Here is a 16,877-nt window from a genome sequence, read left to right on the forward strand (position 1 = left end):
TACTTGTTTTGTTTGAAACTTTCTGTTTTTTCAATGAAAAACAGAAAATTTAATATTTTTATTTTTTTCAGACAACAAACACTGGAACATTTTCTAAATCTTCTAACTTTTTCCACAGAAAATACCATTTTTTTTACCAGAATAATGATATAGTTGTGACACTGAGGTTCAGTGCTCCACCACTTCAGAGTCCCATTCTGTCTTCGTAGTGATTTAGTTTTTAGCTTATTTATCTCAGATTGATTTTGCTACAAAAAAAGTGTGTGCATATACTCTGCTTTCTAGAAAGTTACAGAGTTTACCCAAGTTTCAGAGTAGCAGCCGTGTTAGTCTGTATTCGCAAAAAGAAAAGGAGTACTTGTGGCACCTTAGAGACTAACCAATTTATTAGAGCATAAGCTTTCGTGAGCTACAGCTCACTTCATCGGATGCATTTGGTGGAAAAAACAGAGGAGAGATTTATATACACACACACAGAGAACATGAAACAATGGGTTTATCATACACACTGTAAGGAGAGTGATCACTTAAGATAAGCCATCACCAACAGCAGGGGGGGGGGAAGGAGGAAAACCTTCCATGTGACAAGCAGGTAGGCTAATTCCAGCAGTTAACAAGAATATCAGAGGAACAGTGGGGGGAGGGGTGGGGGGGAGAAATACCAGGGGGAAATAGTTTTACTTTGTGTAATGACTCATCCATTCCCAGTCTCTATTCAAGCCTAAGTTAACTGGATACAATTAACCCCCCACTGTTCCTCTTATATTCTTGTTAACTGCTGGAATTAGCCTACCTGCTTGTCACCATGGAAGGTTTTCCTCCTTTCCCCCCCTGCTGTTGGTGATGGCTTATCTTAAGTGATCACTCTCCTTACAGTGTGTATGATAAACCCATTGTTTCATGTTCTCTGTGTGTGTGTATATAAATCTCTCCTCTGTTTTTTCCACCAAATGCATCCGATGAAGTGAGCTGTAGCTCACGAAAGCTTATGCTCTAATAAATTTGTTAGTCTCTAAGGTGCCACAAGTACTCCTTTTCTTTTTGAGAGTTTACCCAAGACTACCATATATTCACATCACACAATAATTCAAAAGCCATAGGAAAAATGTATACATAGTCCTCTTACAGAAGTTTCAGCTCCTGCCATTTTTGGTCCAAATGTGATTTGTCATTGTGACACCATGATGGGAAGACACAAATGCAAAAAAACCCACAACAGATCCAGTTGTGCACAAGAAGTTATACTATTCAGATGAACATAGTTAAAAAGTCATCTTTTAATGAAAAGGAAACAAATAGGATGACCAAAAAAATGGAATTAAAAAAAAATTCCAGCAATAACAGTCTCCTCCTGCTCACTTTAATAAAAAAAAAAGAAAGAAAGACAAAGACAAAGCTTCCTCTTTCATCTCAATGATGTAAACAGGATTAACACTTTTTTTGGTCACTGTTTAATGGGACAGAGAAATGATTCTACTGAAGCTGATAAAAAGCACTTGCAAGTGATATTATAACTGATCACGGGATTACAGTTGAGGAATAGGAAGACGTTTTGAGTTCAGCATCTAAGGAAGGGTTCATACAATAACTTGCTGAATTCTGTAAGCACACAGTGAGCAAGCAGGCATGTTTTTTGTTGGCATTGGCTGAAATATAGCATGAGCTAATAGAAAAACTAGGTTAGGCATCACATATTTATCCTCTCTTATTATGATTAACCAATAATAATAATAATTAATAATCCTGATATAACTCCATTTAAGTAACTGGAGTTACTCCAGAAATTAACTTGGCCCAATATATTACCAAAAATTTTCCCTACAAAAAGAGATGAAATTTCATATGACAAACCATCCTCTGTAAAGTGGGGAGAGGATGAAATAGTTACAGACACTGCCAAATCTGACCAAAGGTGCACCTTTTTAACAGTGAGGGAAGTTAACCACTAATTTACATAGGGAAATGGTGGATTCTCCATCACTTGAAGTCTTTAAATTAAGAATGGATAGCTTTCTAAAAAGATAATCTGTACCTCAAAAGAGGTTATGGTCTTGATGCAGATGTGTTATGCAGGAGTTTCAGGGTAGATGATTACAATTGGAGCTGGTTGGAGATACTTTGATGGTACCATATTGTGTTAGAATACACAATTCTTTTGAAAACTGAAATGCTTTGTGAAATCAGGTTGATTTTGCCAGAACTTTGGTTAGAAAAAGAAAAAAGTTCCAACAATGCCAGTGTCCAGTTTTTACATTTTTTGGAATGAAATATTGTGATTGTTTTGAAATGACTATCTATGAATCTTCCTTGAATGCCTGCCTTTTCCAAGGAGGGTTTTGCATCCAAAGCCATAATTCTTCCTAGTGCATCAGCAATGCACACTGTAAATATAATCTGGACCCCAGCCTCCCGGTAAACATATGCTAGATAAGACCATTCTGTAAATGCACATAATCTACTCTACTTCCAATACACAGGATTCAAGTTCACTATAAAGCTGTCATCATTAGCAAATATAGTATTAATTGAGTACAAAACTGATCATTACATATAAAAATTTCAGAATAATTCTTTTCTCTTTCCCCTGTTGCTCTCCTGATGGCTTTGTTTGACTTGTATGTAAATGTGCTTTTCTTTGTCTTTGGTCACACCTTACCTAATTTACATCAGAGACACAGATAACCACATTCCTTGTGTATCTTAATCCTGCTGACACATGTTTAGAACACAATTCTAGCATCTATTGATAATCCTTTGTACACACCCCATGCATATGCCATGCAATGATTTTAAGACCAGTGTGTTACCAGTTCATATATGATACCTTATATGACAGCTTTAAGATACAGAGTGCCGACAGTGTGTTAGGTGTAGTATGTCAGGCCTGATACGAGTTGCTGATAGAGTAGTGAACCACCTTCTGTGTCAAATATATATAAAATTCATGGCATTTTGGTATGTTCAGTGAGATGCCAGGTTGTAGTTGGTTGAGAGATCAGTTTATGTTCTTCCTGTTGAGGCAGTGTGTCTTTTTTCCATTCAGTGGCAGATTATTCATTATAGCGCAAGTGCTAAATAAGGACAAATGTTTTGAAAGAGAAATTTGCTTCTATTTAATTTGGGGAGATTTTCAACGGCATGAATGGAAGTTGTGTGACTAACTGCCCTTTATTTATGTATGGCCAGATTTTCAGAAATGTTGAGCACCAGCAGCTCTCACTGAAAAGCTAAGGTCCAGATTTTTAAAGGTATTTAGTCCTTGCTGCACTCAGCATTGCAAAGCTCAAGTCTCATTTCAAAAGGGATTTTGAATTTCAATGAGATTTAGGCTCAGTGCCTAAGTCCCTTTTGAAAATGAGACTTAAATGCCTAACCCAGTTAGGCTTTGCAATGCTGAGTACAGCAACACCTACATCTCTTTAAAAATATGATCCTTATTGCTTTTGAAAAGCTGGCCATTTCATTTTGGTACCAAAATGGGAACTGAGCTCTTTGGCAAATCTGGCCCTCTTTGTGGGCACTTTTGAAAAATCTTGCAGTTGTATGGCATGGTTAACATACCCAGTACTGTAAATAAATACACTAAGGCTTTGTCTACACTGGCAAGTGAAGAATAAAACTTTTATCATTCAGAGGTATTAAAAAAACACTCACACCCCAAAAGACAAGAGTTTTGTGGAGGAAAAGCACCGGTGTGAACAGTGCTTTGTCGTCAGGAGTGCTCTCCTGCCAACAAAGCTACCACTGCTCGCTGGGTGTGGAAGTTTTTTGTCGGCCGGAGAGCTCTCTCCCACCAACAAACATCAGCTACACTGCGCATCTTTTAGCGGCATGGCTGTAGTGGCACAGCTGTGTGCTAAAAGCTGTGTAGTGTAGACATAGCCTAAATCTAGCACTACATTACACATCAATCACAGAAGGTTGAGGGCACATTGAAAACTGGAATGTTAGATGATACTGAATTGGTCTTTAAAAGGGTTTTGAAAGTGAGGGAAGGGGAAGAGTCAGGCATATAGACTCCAGTGTTGCAATGCACTTTGCACAAGAAGACCCTTGAACCAATACACAGTCATTTTGTCTTCTTTGGGGTTCAGGTATTCAGCTGTGAGCAATGTATTGCAGGATCATGTTGATGTTGAGTGGGCTACAGTGGCTGTTGACATCATGTAGTGATAACAATCAATCCTTTGATTTCTAAGGTTTCAATTTCTAACAGATATAAGGTACAGCTCTAATAGATCGGCAGTTTGCCAATTCAGTTTCTGCAGTGCTCCAAGAACAATCTTGTAATCATCTAAGTGTTGGTTGGGGGGGTTCATAACACTTTCCTTTTCATTTTTTACAGCTGAACTAGAACATGAAAATGAGCAACAGACCCTGACTTTAAGGCCCGATCTCAGCTTTAACAAGTCAGAGGTAAATGACTGTCCGAGAGACTCTGGCTGTTACATCTCATCGGAAAATTCAGATAATGGCAAAGAAGAGCTAGATCCAGAAAACCTACCTGTCATGCTACAGACGATCAACATCACTGAGACCAACTGATATATGTGCTTTTCTGCAGCAGTGCAGACAGGACTATCAGATACATTTAGCTAACTTGCTAGTATGGCAGCACAATAATAGGTTGCAAATATTCTCAGCATCGAAAGCACTCTTAGGGTTTCCAGCTGAAGTACAATATTTTTGACTTTATTCAATATATGAACACTGCATACCTGAATCTTGGTTGACGAAAATAATGTCCCATACTTTCCTTGTTTATTAATTCTTTAACAGTTGACTGAATGGAAAATAAATAACTGCTATGTATAGATAGATAATATAGATATAAAATCATTTTCTATTAAAAGAATAGGGAGTTATTTTTAGGCATTGGCACATAGTTCTGGGTATGTTATCTTCTGAAACATTCTGAAATATTGTAAATAGTGTACATATTTATTTTAAAAGCTACATATTAATTATTGTCCTTTTTTATCTTCTGAGGAATGTTTCTGTGATATTTGTACAAAACAAACTTTTCACCAGTACACTAGCATAATAAAAAGGTGATTAGGGTTGATATTCTACAGTACTATGTAAAATAGTGGGTCTGACTCACATTTACATTAAAGCTGCTTTACACCACTCTGCTGTGTAAATTGGCCTTAAAGTGGGCATAAAGGTAATTTCAGCCACTTGAAGGCCTCTTTACATTAGCATGGTGCAAAGGGGCCTTAGTGTAAATGAGAATCCGGCCCTCTGTCTTCAGTAGCCTTTAGGAGCAACTTGCAGTTTGAATTTTGTACACATTTATCTTTTTATTACTATTTACAGACTTTCTAAACATTGTGAATTGAAAGCAAGAGCTATTAGCAACTAACTGATATCCACAACTGAGCTTTCATTATTATTTTTGGTGAAACTCCTTTCTTGTGCGCTTAGCTTGAAATTTGTCAGTAGAAATACTTGTTTGTATGCAAAAGCCAATAGCTAATACATTGGTATATATTATCAGTGTACTCCATACAACAACTAATCATCATTTCCCCATGTATTTTACACTAGAATATACCTTTTATTTGCTTTTTCCCTCTTCTTGAAGTACTTCCTTTGACAATAAACAGAACTATGTGATTGAGACTCTTAAAAACTTTTTAATGTGGACACTAACTTTTCAAAGACAGTACGTTTATAATGGTAACATAATATATGAGACATCTACTGAGCATTTTTTATCATGCATAATCTGTATCAAATTAATGTAGTGACTTCCTCTCTCACCTATTAGTCACACATTTTCATAAATTATATCTATGTTGAATAGTTTCCACTAGCTTGCTGACATTTTTTTAAAAATCACCCTTCAGAAAGACCAAGCCTGGAAAGTTTCTGAAAAAGAGAATTTCCGAGGAAGTTATGAACAAATGAAAATGGGGATTTATAATGAAAACTGTTTTGGCAGCCTTCTCTCTACCTGTCACTAAATGCCATAGTGCAATGGGTGTGTTCATGTTGGCCTCAGAACCATAAGGTGTGGTTCTACTCTGAAAAGTTACTTTGTGAACACGGCATTGTGGGATTCCATATTTTCTGTATGTTCCAGACTTCCATATCAAACATGCTGTGTTTACAAGAAGCAAGATAGGCTTAGGTTATATTTTCTTGTTAACTTCCAGCCCTGCAGACTGGAGCTGGCTTCTGTATGTCAAGCTAAGTGGGTTCTCGTATAACTACTGAAAAAGGATCTGCAATTAGAACTCACTTAACAAGCCTTTGATGATGCATGAGCCAAAATGGAATTTCTTTTAAGGCATCTCGACACAGAAACTTGCACCAGGTTCACTAAATCAGTTTCCTAATGTATTTCTAATGAGTTATTTCAGTAAACATCTGTATGCGGATGCATACGGTACCGACATGAGCTAAATCAATGGTAGCAACTTTTGTTCCAGAGAAGCATGTTCAGGTGACAGTCAGGTAAGATCTCTAGGATAGCCTATGCATGAGTGATTAGAGTCCACAAAGGGAGGCATATAGAGTGACTCAAATGTTCTGTGGGATATCTATCAGTACAGATTTATAGGAGGAGAGAGGACTTGTTTAATCAGTTACAGTGACACAGTTAGGTGTGGCTGTGTGTTTAGCAAAATATCCACATGCCCGTTGTTTTACAGGAACCAATCCATGCACCAGATTCAGTTGATGGCAAGGTTGGTGGACAGTTATAATTGACAGACTGACTATTAACCACTCATTAAAAGTGTGGATGTGAACTGTGTGTTTAGCTGTTTGTGTCCCAAACCAGTTAGAAACACAGTCAACATCTGTGAAAATCGTTGTGTGTGCTGGAAAATGTGTCAAAGTAACTAAGTTTATTTAAGCCATTTGCAACTTCCTGTGAAGGCTAAATGATTACATCTCACATTGAGAAATTTCCGCTCACTCAAGCAGTTCTGAGAAAAATGATGAGGAAATTGTACACCACAAAGCATAAAAAAAATCAGGTTACAGGCAACAGGCATGTACAGCCTTCTTGCAACTTAGCGCAATTCTGTTAATTGCCCTGATCATGGATTAAACCAAGAGTCCTTACTCAAGCAATGCACCTATTGGCTTCAATGTTGTCTTGTCTAAATAAAAAAATGAGCTGCCCCAGTGGTAGCAATGGTGAGAAATTTTAAGAAAAGACTCATGTCAACTTGAGGAGGTTCCAAAGGCTGCCAAGAATGTCAAGGGAGGGGAGCATGCTGTGAAGGCCCTACCTTTCACTCCTTCGGGGCCGTTTTATGCTCTATTTCACTTATTTACACCCTCTGTGCCTCATAATTGAGGGAGTGTAGGATCCTTGGTCCTAGTCAGACAAAATGGGGAGCCCTACATTTCCCTTCATTGCAGGGTGTGAGGGAAGGACCAAAACAAGGTAGAAAGAGTTGAAGAGGCCCTGGATTTCACAGTGCAGAGTCATGATGATACCAATGCAGAAGTCAGTGTTACTTTTAGCAGCATTGCCTTCTGCTCATCACTTTCCCACAATCAAATGGAGAGAGAAGTATTTCACAGTCAGAGGAGTCAAGAGAAACAGGACTTCTATGGGAGCTGTGTTTCTTAGGTGAAGGCTGGCCAGTGGCCACACAGCACCATAGAAGGAACCAACGTGTCACATAGAGGCCCTAAAAACCCACAGGGATTGGCCTGCACAACCTTGGAATCTGCTCCCTGACTTTTCCTTTTGTCATAAATCTCTTGAAACTCAATGGGCCTGATTTGCCAATGCTTGGTACCGTGCACATTCAATTAGCTGTGTACAAAGTGGGTGTAAACCACTGTAAGCAGTGTAGGTGACTGCAGAATTCTGATCTAAGAGCATTTTCTTCTGACTTTGCCCAGGTGATTACACAAGGTACAAGATAGAGGAAAGTCAGACCTATGAAGTTTCTAAAGGGGTTTTTTCCCCTCCCAGTGTTTGTAATGTGGGTGAGACTACAGCCCTGAGTAAGGATGTGTTGCAATAGGCCACTATATGTAAAGCAAATAGGTTATTAAAAAGAACAAAATGTGAGGATGTTTTCATACGTACATGCAGGCTGAGTTATATGTGGCTTAAGTCAAATTGTTTTTATGGGACCCGAAGGCCAAGTGTGTTGCAATGCAACGCCCAGCTCTCATATGGAATATGTAGAGGAGCCCATTCATCCATATAAAAATGTGCACCTTCCCCTGTGTTGTCAGGCACAGAATCAAGGAAATGGGCAGAAATCACTCCATTTTCAGTTTTTAAAACAGGGTGAGAGATGCATTTTGGGCACACTGTGTCCATGTGAATTATACTTGTTTGTAATTCATTGATTCCCTCTCTTTTTTATGAGATGTAATATAAATGATTGGTTTCAGAGTACCAGCCGTGTTAGTCTGTATTCGCAAAAAGATGCATTTCGATGCATCCGATGAAGTGAGCTGTAGCTCACGAAAGCTTATTCTCTAATAAATTTGTTAGTCTCTAAGGTGCCACAAGTACTCCTTTTCTTTTTATAAATGATTGGCTTTCAGTGATGTTCCAGAATGGGGCAAAGTTGACATAATCAGCCAGAAAGAGCAAGCTGAGGTTTCCTTTAGTAATGTGTATTCATTTAAAAAAAAAGGAGGGGGGAGGGGTTCCAAACAGGTTGCTGTGGTGTTGTAGTCAGACTTGGGGACTGAAATGTAACCAATATTTGTGTATTGTGCAACTATAATTATTGACTTAAGTGGATTTTGGAGCATGCCTCGTGTCCATGCCTCAAATAAGCACCTTTTCTGGGTGCTGGGAAAACTCAGAAAGAGAGAGAGGTAGTTGCTACACTGAGAAGCTCCTAGGATGTAGTGCTAGGACACCAGACTGAGAGCCAGAAGCTGGGTTCTAGTCACAACTCTGTCCTGGATTTGCTAACAAACCAGTTAGGGACAAATTTTCAAAAAACTCTCTCTACTCTTCTTGCTCAGGTTTTGTTATCATTTTTAGATGCTGCTGGACTGGCCTCAAAAGTGCTGAGTATGTGCAGCTCCCACAGACTTCAGCTGCATTTGTGGGTTCTCAGCAGACTCTTTGAAAATCAGGCACCCAAGCTTTTGAAAGCGTAAACATGGTACTCTTCAAGTACGGTGCTCAACAGAACATTGTACTTCAACCCTCTCTGCATTGTCTGCCATATCATGTGAGAACAGTCCCATACTGACTCCAAGCACCATCTTAAATGCGGAGAGCTTTTTAAATATCTTCTCCACTAACATTGTACTTTACAGAGCACATGTGTAAATGGGAGGGCAACTCAAAGTTACTCAGGGCAGGACAGGAAAATCAGCTTTCTAGCAAAATGAAGAAAAGTCAAACCAAAGGACTCGCGTTCCTTCATACAAATCTCTCCAACACATCACCTTACCATATCCTGAGTTGTCTCCAATGCTTCCCCTGTTTTGGAGGTTAATCACTAGCATGTTACCAAAGCAGATATATTTAGTAAAATGAACAATATCAGGATAGCCTGCTGCAGTAAATACCCACTTGGCTTGCTGTATTAATGAAAATTGAATTTATTATTTATTATTTTAGTATTAAATGTCAACAAGCTTTCTGAAGAAGCTAGACTATTAGTGTGACTGATGAAAGTGCTACTGTACATTAGCACTACAAACATGGCTACAGGACATTTAGCCAACTCCTTAGTATTTTCTTTTGCTAAACAGTAACAGTACTGACTTTGCTCAGTTGTAATGAACTAAAACATATGATCTCTCATTTTATAAAGGGTTTCTATCTTTTTCACTGATTATCGATGGAAAGCCATTGTTATTAGATCTGTGAACTAGCAAATGTCTGTCTCTTTGTTGCCTCCCATCAGCTGATACCAAACTGGAAAGACGCTGGTTTTTAATTCCTTAACGCAGCCCAGTTCTCTGAATTTTTTATTTCTGTGCTTGGTTCCATCTGTGTTTTTACAGACAGTCCCCATGGTGTGTAATACTATTGGGAGTCACAATATGGAATTAGTACAGATAGTCTTACAATTACACGTAAATAGATAGACAGGCAATTAGATGTTAGGAGAATTGCTACTGTTAAATGTGGTGCATTTCTTTCCAGAAACTAACCATATCATCAGTAAAGTTGATCCTCTCTGTCTGAGTCTATGACAGAAATTATATTTTGGATGTAGAACTGCTGCCTACAGGGTATATTCATGCAAGGAGACAAAAACCATTACATGGTGTCAAAAAACATGAGAAGGAGAATCTGCATTGGTGGTGGTAGTAGGGTGGTTAGTGAGGAAGCGGGTTGACTGTCTATCAGCAGAAGGAACCTGTGCTTTTTGCATGCTGACCTGTGAGTCAGACAGTCCACCCTATGGGATCGGTGTTGACTCAAGCCAGATCCTCCAAGTTAGGTTGGTCTCTGCAGCACCATAATTTAATACCATATGTTGGAGAATTAATTTATTGTTGAGGAATTGGCATCAAATTTAGATGATATTTGCCAAAAAAGCAAACAAATTTACAAGAGATATGATTCAATAATATAAGATTCTAGATATAACAGACTTACTGTACCTCATAATTTCAAAAGCAAGTATCATCTAATTAAAACCTATTCAACTGAAAATCCTATTTATATGAAACAAATGTTTGCCCTACCTATAATATCAACAAACTTCACATCAGTAACCAGCAATAAACAACAGAAAGATGCACAATGAATGTCAATTAATACAATATGATTTAAAATAACTTGCATTGTATGTATATAGCTTTACTTCTATCCTGAGTGTCCACTCTAAAGGTCAGTTACCCCAATTTCTGCTAGTCAGCTTGTACTAAAACAAAAGCAGCATAGGATCTTTTTTTTTTCCACCAGCACGTCAGCAATTCAGGCATTTGGTGATGAAGAAATTTCCAGTTATGGATCTTTCCTAAAAGTTTTAGACTGAGGAGGGTCAAGAGAAAGAAGGTACTGGCTGAAAATTGCATAGGTATCTCTTGAAATGCCACTGCATAAATCTTTTGAAAAGATTTCATTATTCAGCCTAGAATCATATGGATTCAGAACAAGAAAGGGCTGTAGCATGTGTGCCTGGAAGGATAAAATTCATCCTAGTAAACCTTCAGCTACACACATTAGTCCAAGGCTATATTAGCATGACTCTTGAAGTAGAAATCCTTACTGAAAATGGCCTAGATGTTTTAAACACTCCAATGGGGTTTTGTCCACCTCTACCACACCCCTTTTTGACTGCAGAATATCAATATTTTAAAGTCTCTCAGGTGCTTATATACTCTGTTTAGTTAGGAAGAATTTTTACAAATGGTCTGGTGGCTATTGGAAGCACTCTTATGGAATTATGCACCCATAATTAACTGAAAGGCCCATCAATGTTTTAGAAAGAATAGAAGCAAAGGCAGTTGGTTGACATCTAAAGTATTGGTCTTTGGGAGAACACAGTATGCCAAGAACTTTATTATTTGTATATACAGATACAGAAATTTGTAATTACAATAATCAAAGATGCAGAAGAATCTAGGTCCCTTGTGCAAAGGTGGAGATTTTGTTTCTTTGGACCTATCTATTTCTACCGGTCATTTTAAAGAGTTCTGCCTATTAGTACCCCTTACCTCAGGCCTGATCTAATGCTCATAAAAATCAATAGAAAAACTCCTGTTGACATAAATAGACATTGGATCAGGCCCTTAACCAACTATTGGCATGTGACAGACTGTTGTTCCAGAATTCTGAAAAGAATGTGGAAAGTGAAGCTAGCAATATGAACCACTTTTATTAGCACAGCTTTGTTCCACTAACATGTTTCTTGTTCCCAAGTGTTTATGATCGTGACGCCACTCGAGCAATCCACAGGGTTTTTCCCCTTCCCTAGACAGAACAGCTACTCAAAATGGGGTAATAGAGAACTCTCTACCTTTTCCATCTTCAGTGCTCTTTAGGAATTCTGAACCTCATGTAGTCAGTCAGCACTTTCCAGACTTTTAAAGGCATTTAGGTGCCCTAAGTCTCTGGTGAGATGTTCAAAAGTCCATTGATTTCAATCCCACTAGATGCTGATCTACATCTCCCAATGCCTAAATACCTTTCAAAATCTTGCCCATGGTGCAATTTTCCTGATGCTGCTATTATTTACCCCCAAAGAAATATAATACTCAACCCTGAAAAAACCTAGGCACAGACACTCAAAGTAGCCAAAAATATGTATTTATTTGGGGTGAAATTCACCCCTGTGCAGAGGCTCAGCATGAGGCTTGTGCAACACTTGGGTCCCACTTCAAGCCTGGGCACTGAGTGGTGCATAGCCTCTGCGTTAGGCCTCACTGTTGCAGCAATTTTCATCCCAACCACTGGCAAATGGACCAGTAGCCAAGTACTAAATGATAATGTATAGCTATCATTGCTCCTTGACTACTCTTGATTCCTTGTTTAGCCCTTCCAAAGTTTTAATTATCATTGCCCTGCTTCTGCAGATCTGAAAATCCAATATTTCTTTCCGTAGTTTGTAAGGGGAGATAAAGTAACAAAATAAAGAGCAGTTATTTTCACATCTCAGAGAAATAATCATTAGCTGACCAAGTGGCATACACAGTTGAAATCTAGCTATATGGGATGGGCTGATGTAATTTTCTCTCTTATCGCAGTATTTTTGTTTGTGGTTTTTCTGAGAAGCAAAACAGTTTAAAAGTGTTTTCAGTTGCTGAAAGACCTCTTAAACCATAAAATCATATTCTTGAACCTTGGAGTTATAGTTTCTGCATTATATAGTTGGAAATTAGATTCTTGGCTCCTACTAGCTGGAGATGAATAGCTATTCTGTACACACTGTGCTAGAAATGTCCTGCTGCTAATCCGTTTGTTTAATTTACAAAGGGGAAATCCAGCCTAAAAGCTATTGATTTGAGATTTGCTGAGTTGATGTATTTCCTGAAACAGAAATATATTTTGTATGACTTCTTGCCCATTGAAAAACTTCTCAATGAGACAAGTCTGTCCCCCCACAACAGATATTAGGTGAAGGCAGGGATGCCTAATAAATCATGCCTTTTAGTCTGATAGTGCTACAAGAAACATGCCATCTGAGTAAGCCAACTTTGTGTAAGGTAATACCTCCTACAAGGCATCTTGAACATCGGGGTCTTGTGAAACAACATTTTGATTAGCTAAATGAAAATGAATCACAAGTGTTGCCATAGAGTTATGTTATGATTTTATTCAAAAAACAATCAATTTGTTGCAGAGTGATGAAACATTAAATAAAAAAATCGATACAAGACATTATATTCTTACAAGATTCCTAGATCCTCCACTCAAGGCCTTATAGTTTCCACAAGACTCGTCAGACACAGACGTTAATTACAAGAATATGTTAATTGAGGGCATTAAATCAAGCATGCAAGCTAGATCTGCTATCACAGCAGGAACTTCTTCTCTGAGAACTGACAGAGAAAGATTTTCTTCTCTCTCGAATGGCACAGCAGTATCATCATCCAGCCACTGGCAAGGTAACCAGTTCCATTTTAAATCTGTCCTGTCTACACCCTGTTGAAGTAATTCGGTTAATTGCAAACATCAGTCTTTGGAGAAATCTTTCATACTGCTAGTATGAAATCTTTCATACTGCTTGGATGACTATCATAGCATTCAAGCAGTGCCGTGGCACGCTGCTGCCTGCTAGATCTGGATTAGGTGTTATGTGGCAAATAGGCCACTTAAGCACTGAGCAGCTACGAAGCCCACACCATCACCTGGGCTTTTAAATATCATAAATCACCTACGAAGGATGTATTCCATGCACGAATGGTCGCCAGAGCAGGAAGTGTTGCTATGGGGAGTAACTATCCAGATTAAGAACAGACAATGCAGAGACTATGACTTTTTTTTTTCAAAATATGTTTTCCATTTTAAAAACATTCCATTAACTAGTAAAGGGCAAGGAGGAGTCAGACAAAATATTAACTATGTCAACTGAGATTCAGTTCCTCTAGCCCTCATGCTGTACAGAGTCCCACATAAATTCCTATTTTTTTACAGAAAAGGTTAACCTCCCACAATTTACTTACTCATGAAATATAAGGTGAACAAAGACACTGATCCAAATGATCCAATATATTAAAAAATGCACTGAGCCAGGAAACATTCAAAGTTCTGTTATAAATTATTTTTTAAGGGCTGGGATGGTAGGTGTAATCGATGTGCCAAATGGCTATTAACTGGAATAACAGGATTTTGGAGGAATTTTGTAGCTATTTGGGTTGATCTCCAGAAGACAGAGGTGCTGTCCCTCCCCCTCAGCCTTATTTATTAAGGATTTATAAAGTAACCTAGCTAAGAGCTAGGGAGCAGCTGAATAGCGAGCTTGACATGACCTGCTGCAAAGGTAGTAATAATGGAACGGATCAAAATATATCTGGATGGAGAATGGCAGGGAAAAAATTGTTTGTTGACTTTATAATATATAAAGATGGTTTCTATGATTTTAATTCTTTTTTCTCTGCTTGTTTTGCAGAGATATTTTTAATATAAATATGAAATATTAAGCCCTGGATCTTCTCCTTTTCCTGGAGGACTTAGGCAATCACCAGAGGCTTGAACTATGATATTACTGGAGTCTGAAACGTAAGACATGCCGTTGGTTATGTGAAGAGCAGTGGGAACATGTTGAGTGTTAGGCCCTGAGAGCTGACAAGGAGTTCCAAAGCATATGCCTAACTTTACTCACGTGAGTAGTTCTACTGAAGTCAATGGGATGAATCACATAAGTAAACTTAGGTATGTGCATAAGTCTTTGTAGGATCTGAACCTCAGACTCTGTAACTCAACATTGTTTGTATTTGTCCAGCTTCTACTGCAGTGAAAGACAACAAGGCTTTCTTGCTCACTTTCCTTGGTAATAAAGATGTTAATCAGCAGATGGTTGCATAAATCTGGGGAATGTCTTAGTTAATTCGCGGTATGAAGAGCTCATTAATTGCTTCTGGTAGACTCCACAAAATAATGAACTTTGTCTTGTTTGTTTGTTTTGTTCTTCTAAAGTTATTAATGACAAACATAGTAGATTTTTTTTCTTCAACTGAAAACTAGTTAGGGCCATATTCTCAGCTGGCATAGGCCTACTGTCTCCAGCGGAGTTACACCAGCAGAGAATCTAGCCCTTAATCTGCAGGATGTTTCTTCCCAGAGGAATGGTTGCAAGCCCACTGAAGTCAGTTTAAATACTTCAATTGAATTCAACGGGTTTTGCATCAAGCCCTAGATTATTATAATTTTAACATTAATTTTAAACCAATTTATTTTCTCCTCTTCCATAATTTCTACTGCAGAGTGGTGACGGGTTCTTGAACTTTACTTATTGTAGGATTATGGACAGAACTTTCCCTAGCAAAGCATATTGTACATTTTTATGAGGAAGTGAAGCTTTGTAATAAGGGAAAAGGGAATCCCTAGACACTGCAGAATCACAGCAGGATACAGTCCCTAGACAGTTTAAGTTCCATTTCATCGAAGTACTACGAGGCTTGATCCAGCACTTACTGAAGTGAATGGAAAGTCTCCATCATAGAGTGGGATGGCCCTTTAAAGAAAATGGGCTTTTCCCCAACCAGTGACTAATCAGCTGCCTTCCAGGTGGTAAGATAAGAGGCCTAGAAGCAACTCACTTAAAGGGGATAATGGGGGGCTCTAAGGTCAGGAAAATGACATGGGGGAAGGGGGTTGCCACTGTACTTAGGGTGATCAAATAGCAAGTGTGAAAAATCCTGGGGGGGGGCGTGGTGTGTGTGTGTGTGTGTGTATGTGTATATATATATATATATATATATATATATATATATACATACACAAAGCCCCTACTATCGGGATGGTCCCAATAATATAGGACATCTGGTCACCCTAACTGTACTAGCTAGGTATGGCTGGGGATACCAGCAACCAAAGACCAAGACCAAGCCCTCTGAGGCACAGACCTTAGGGGGCAGTAGGTACCAGGACCTGGGTTACCTGCCTTGATTGATGCTGAGCTATGTTTGAATGATAAATGCACTCCTTGGGAAAGGAAATGAAATACTTCCACAGTGTGAGCTTCACTGACGCACTGGCTCGCAAGTTGGCTCTCCAATTTACATGAGTCGGGAAACTGAGGCAGAGTCTGGTGATGGGTTTGGGAGACCATGCTACAGTCTCCCATTGATTTCAGCGGAGCTGGATCAGGCTCTATTACCTTAGTTCTTGTTCCCATACTTTAGAGAGGATAACAAAGCTAAAAAAGAAATTAAACTATTGAATCTCTACGTGTGGGATCCTTTACAGTCGATGTCCCGCTATGTCCCCCCAAAAAGGAGCTACATCTGCTGTGTGTTTTGATGCTTTCTGCTCAGAGTATATGGAGCTTTTTGCCAAACTGAGGAAATGTCATGGAATCCTACACTGTCAAGCACACAGTGATCCAGTTAGGGTGTCCCCAGGTCAAAGTCAGGAGGCGCTGAGCTGCTTGTCAGACACAATTCCTTGTATATTGTGACATCCATAACCAAAACTGGAGTTTAATCTTCTGTTTCTGGCAGCAGAGAGACTGGCCCTGGGATTGGTGTAATTTCTCTTTCCTTTGCTCAGGCATTTTGAAGTCCGTGGGAGTTTTACCTTTAGTAGTACTACATGGGCAGCCCCCAAGCAATAAATGCTCTTGGCAGAATCTGCTGTATGTGATATAACAATGTGGTACATAATCACTATGTTTAACTTAGCTGATAATCCCCCCTGGGCCTGGCCCCTTCAGGAGATGACTCTTACTTGCTGTTTCAGTAGTTGTAAGGTCTAGAGCTCTGTATGCTTGTCCATTATGTTAAAGGTACATTAAGTAGCATACTGA

General features: G+C 38.8%; 1 protein-coding gene across 2 annotated transcripts in view; it reads left to right on the top strand.

Annotated features, from left to right (window-relative positions):
• Positions 1 to 5,811, top strand: part of SAMSN1 (SAM domain, SH3 domain and nuclear localization signals 1) — a 126,309-nt gene extending 120,498 nt beyond the window's left edge. Inside the window, exon 16 of one of the 2 annotated variants that reach the window (XM_038387584.2) lies at positions 4,346 to 5,811. In XM_038387584.2, the coding sequence (XP_038243512.1) occupies positions 4,346 to 4,545 (200 nt within the window). In that variant the 3' untranslated portion in view covers positions 4,546 to 5,811. The remainder of the gene's footprint in view (positions 1 to 4,345) is intronic. The other variant, XM_038387587.1, reaches the window with a different exon arrangement.
• The last annotated feature ends 11,066 nt before the right edge of the window (positions 5,812 to 16,877 follow it).

Source organism: Dermochelys coriacea, chromosome 1 (genome assembly GCF_009764565.3).
Source record: "Dermochelys coriacea isolate rDerCor1 chromosome 1, rDerCor1.pri.v4, whole genome shotgun sequence".
Classification (NCBI taxonomy): Eukaryota; Metazoa; Chordata; order Testudines; family Dermochelyidae; genus Dermochelys; species Dermochelys coriacea.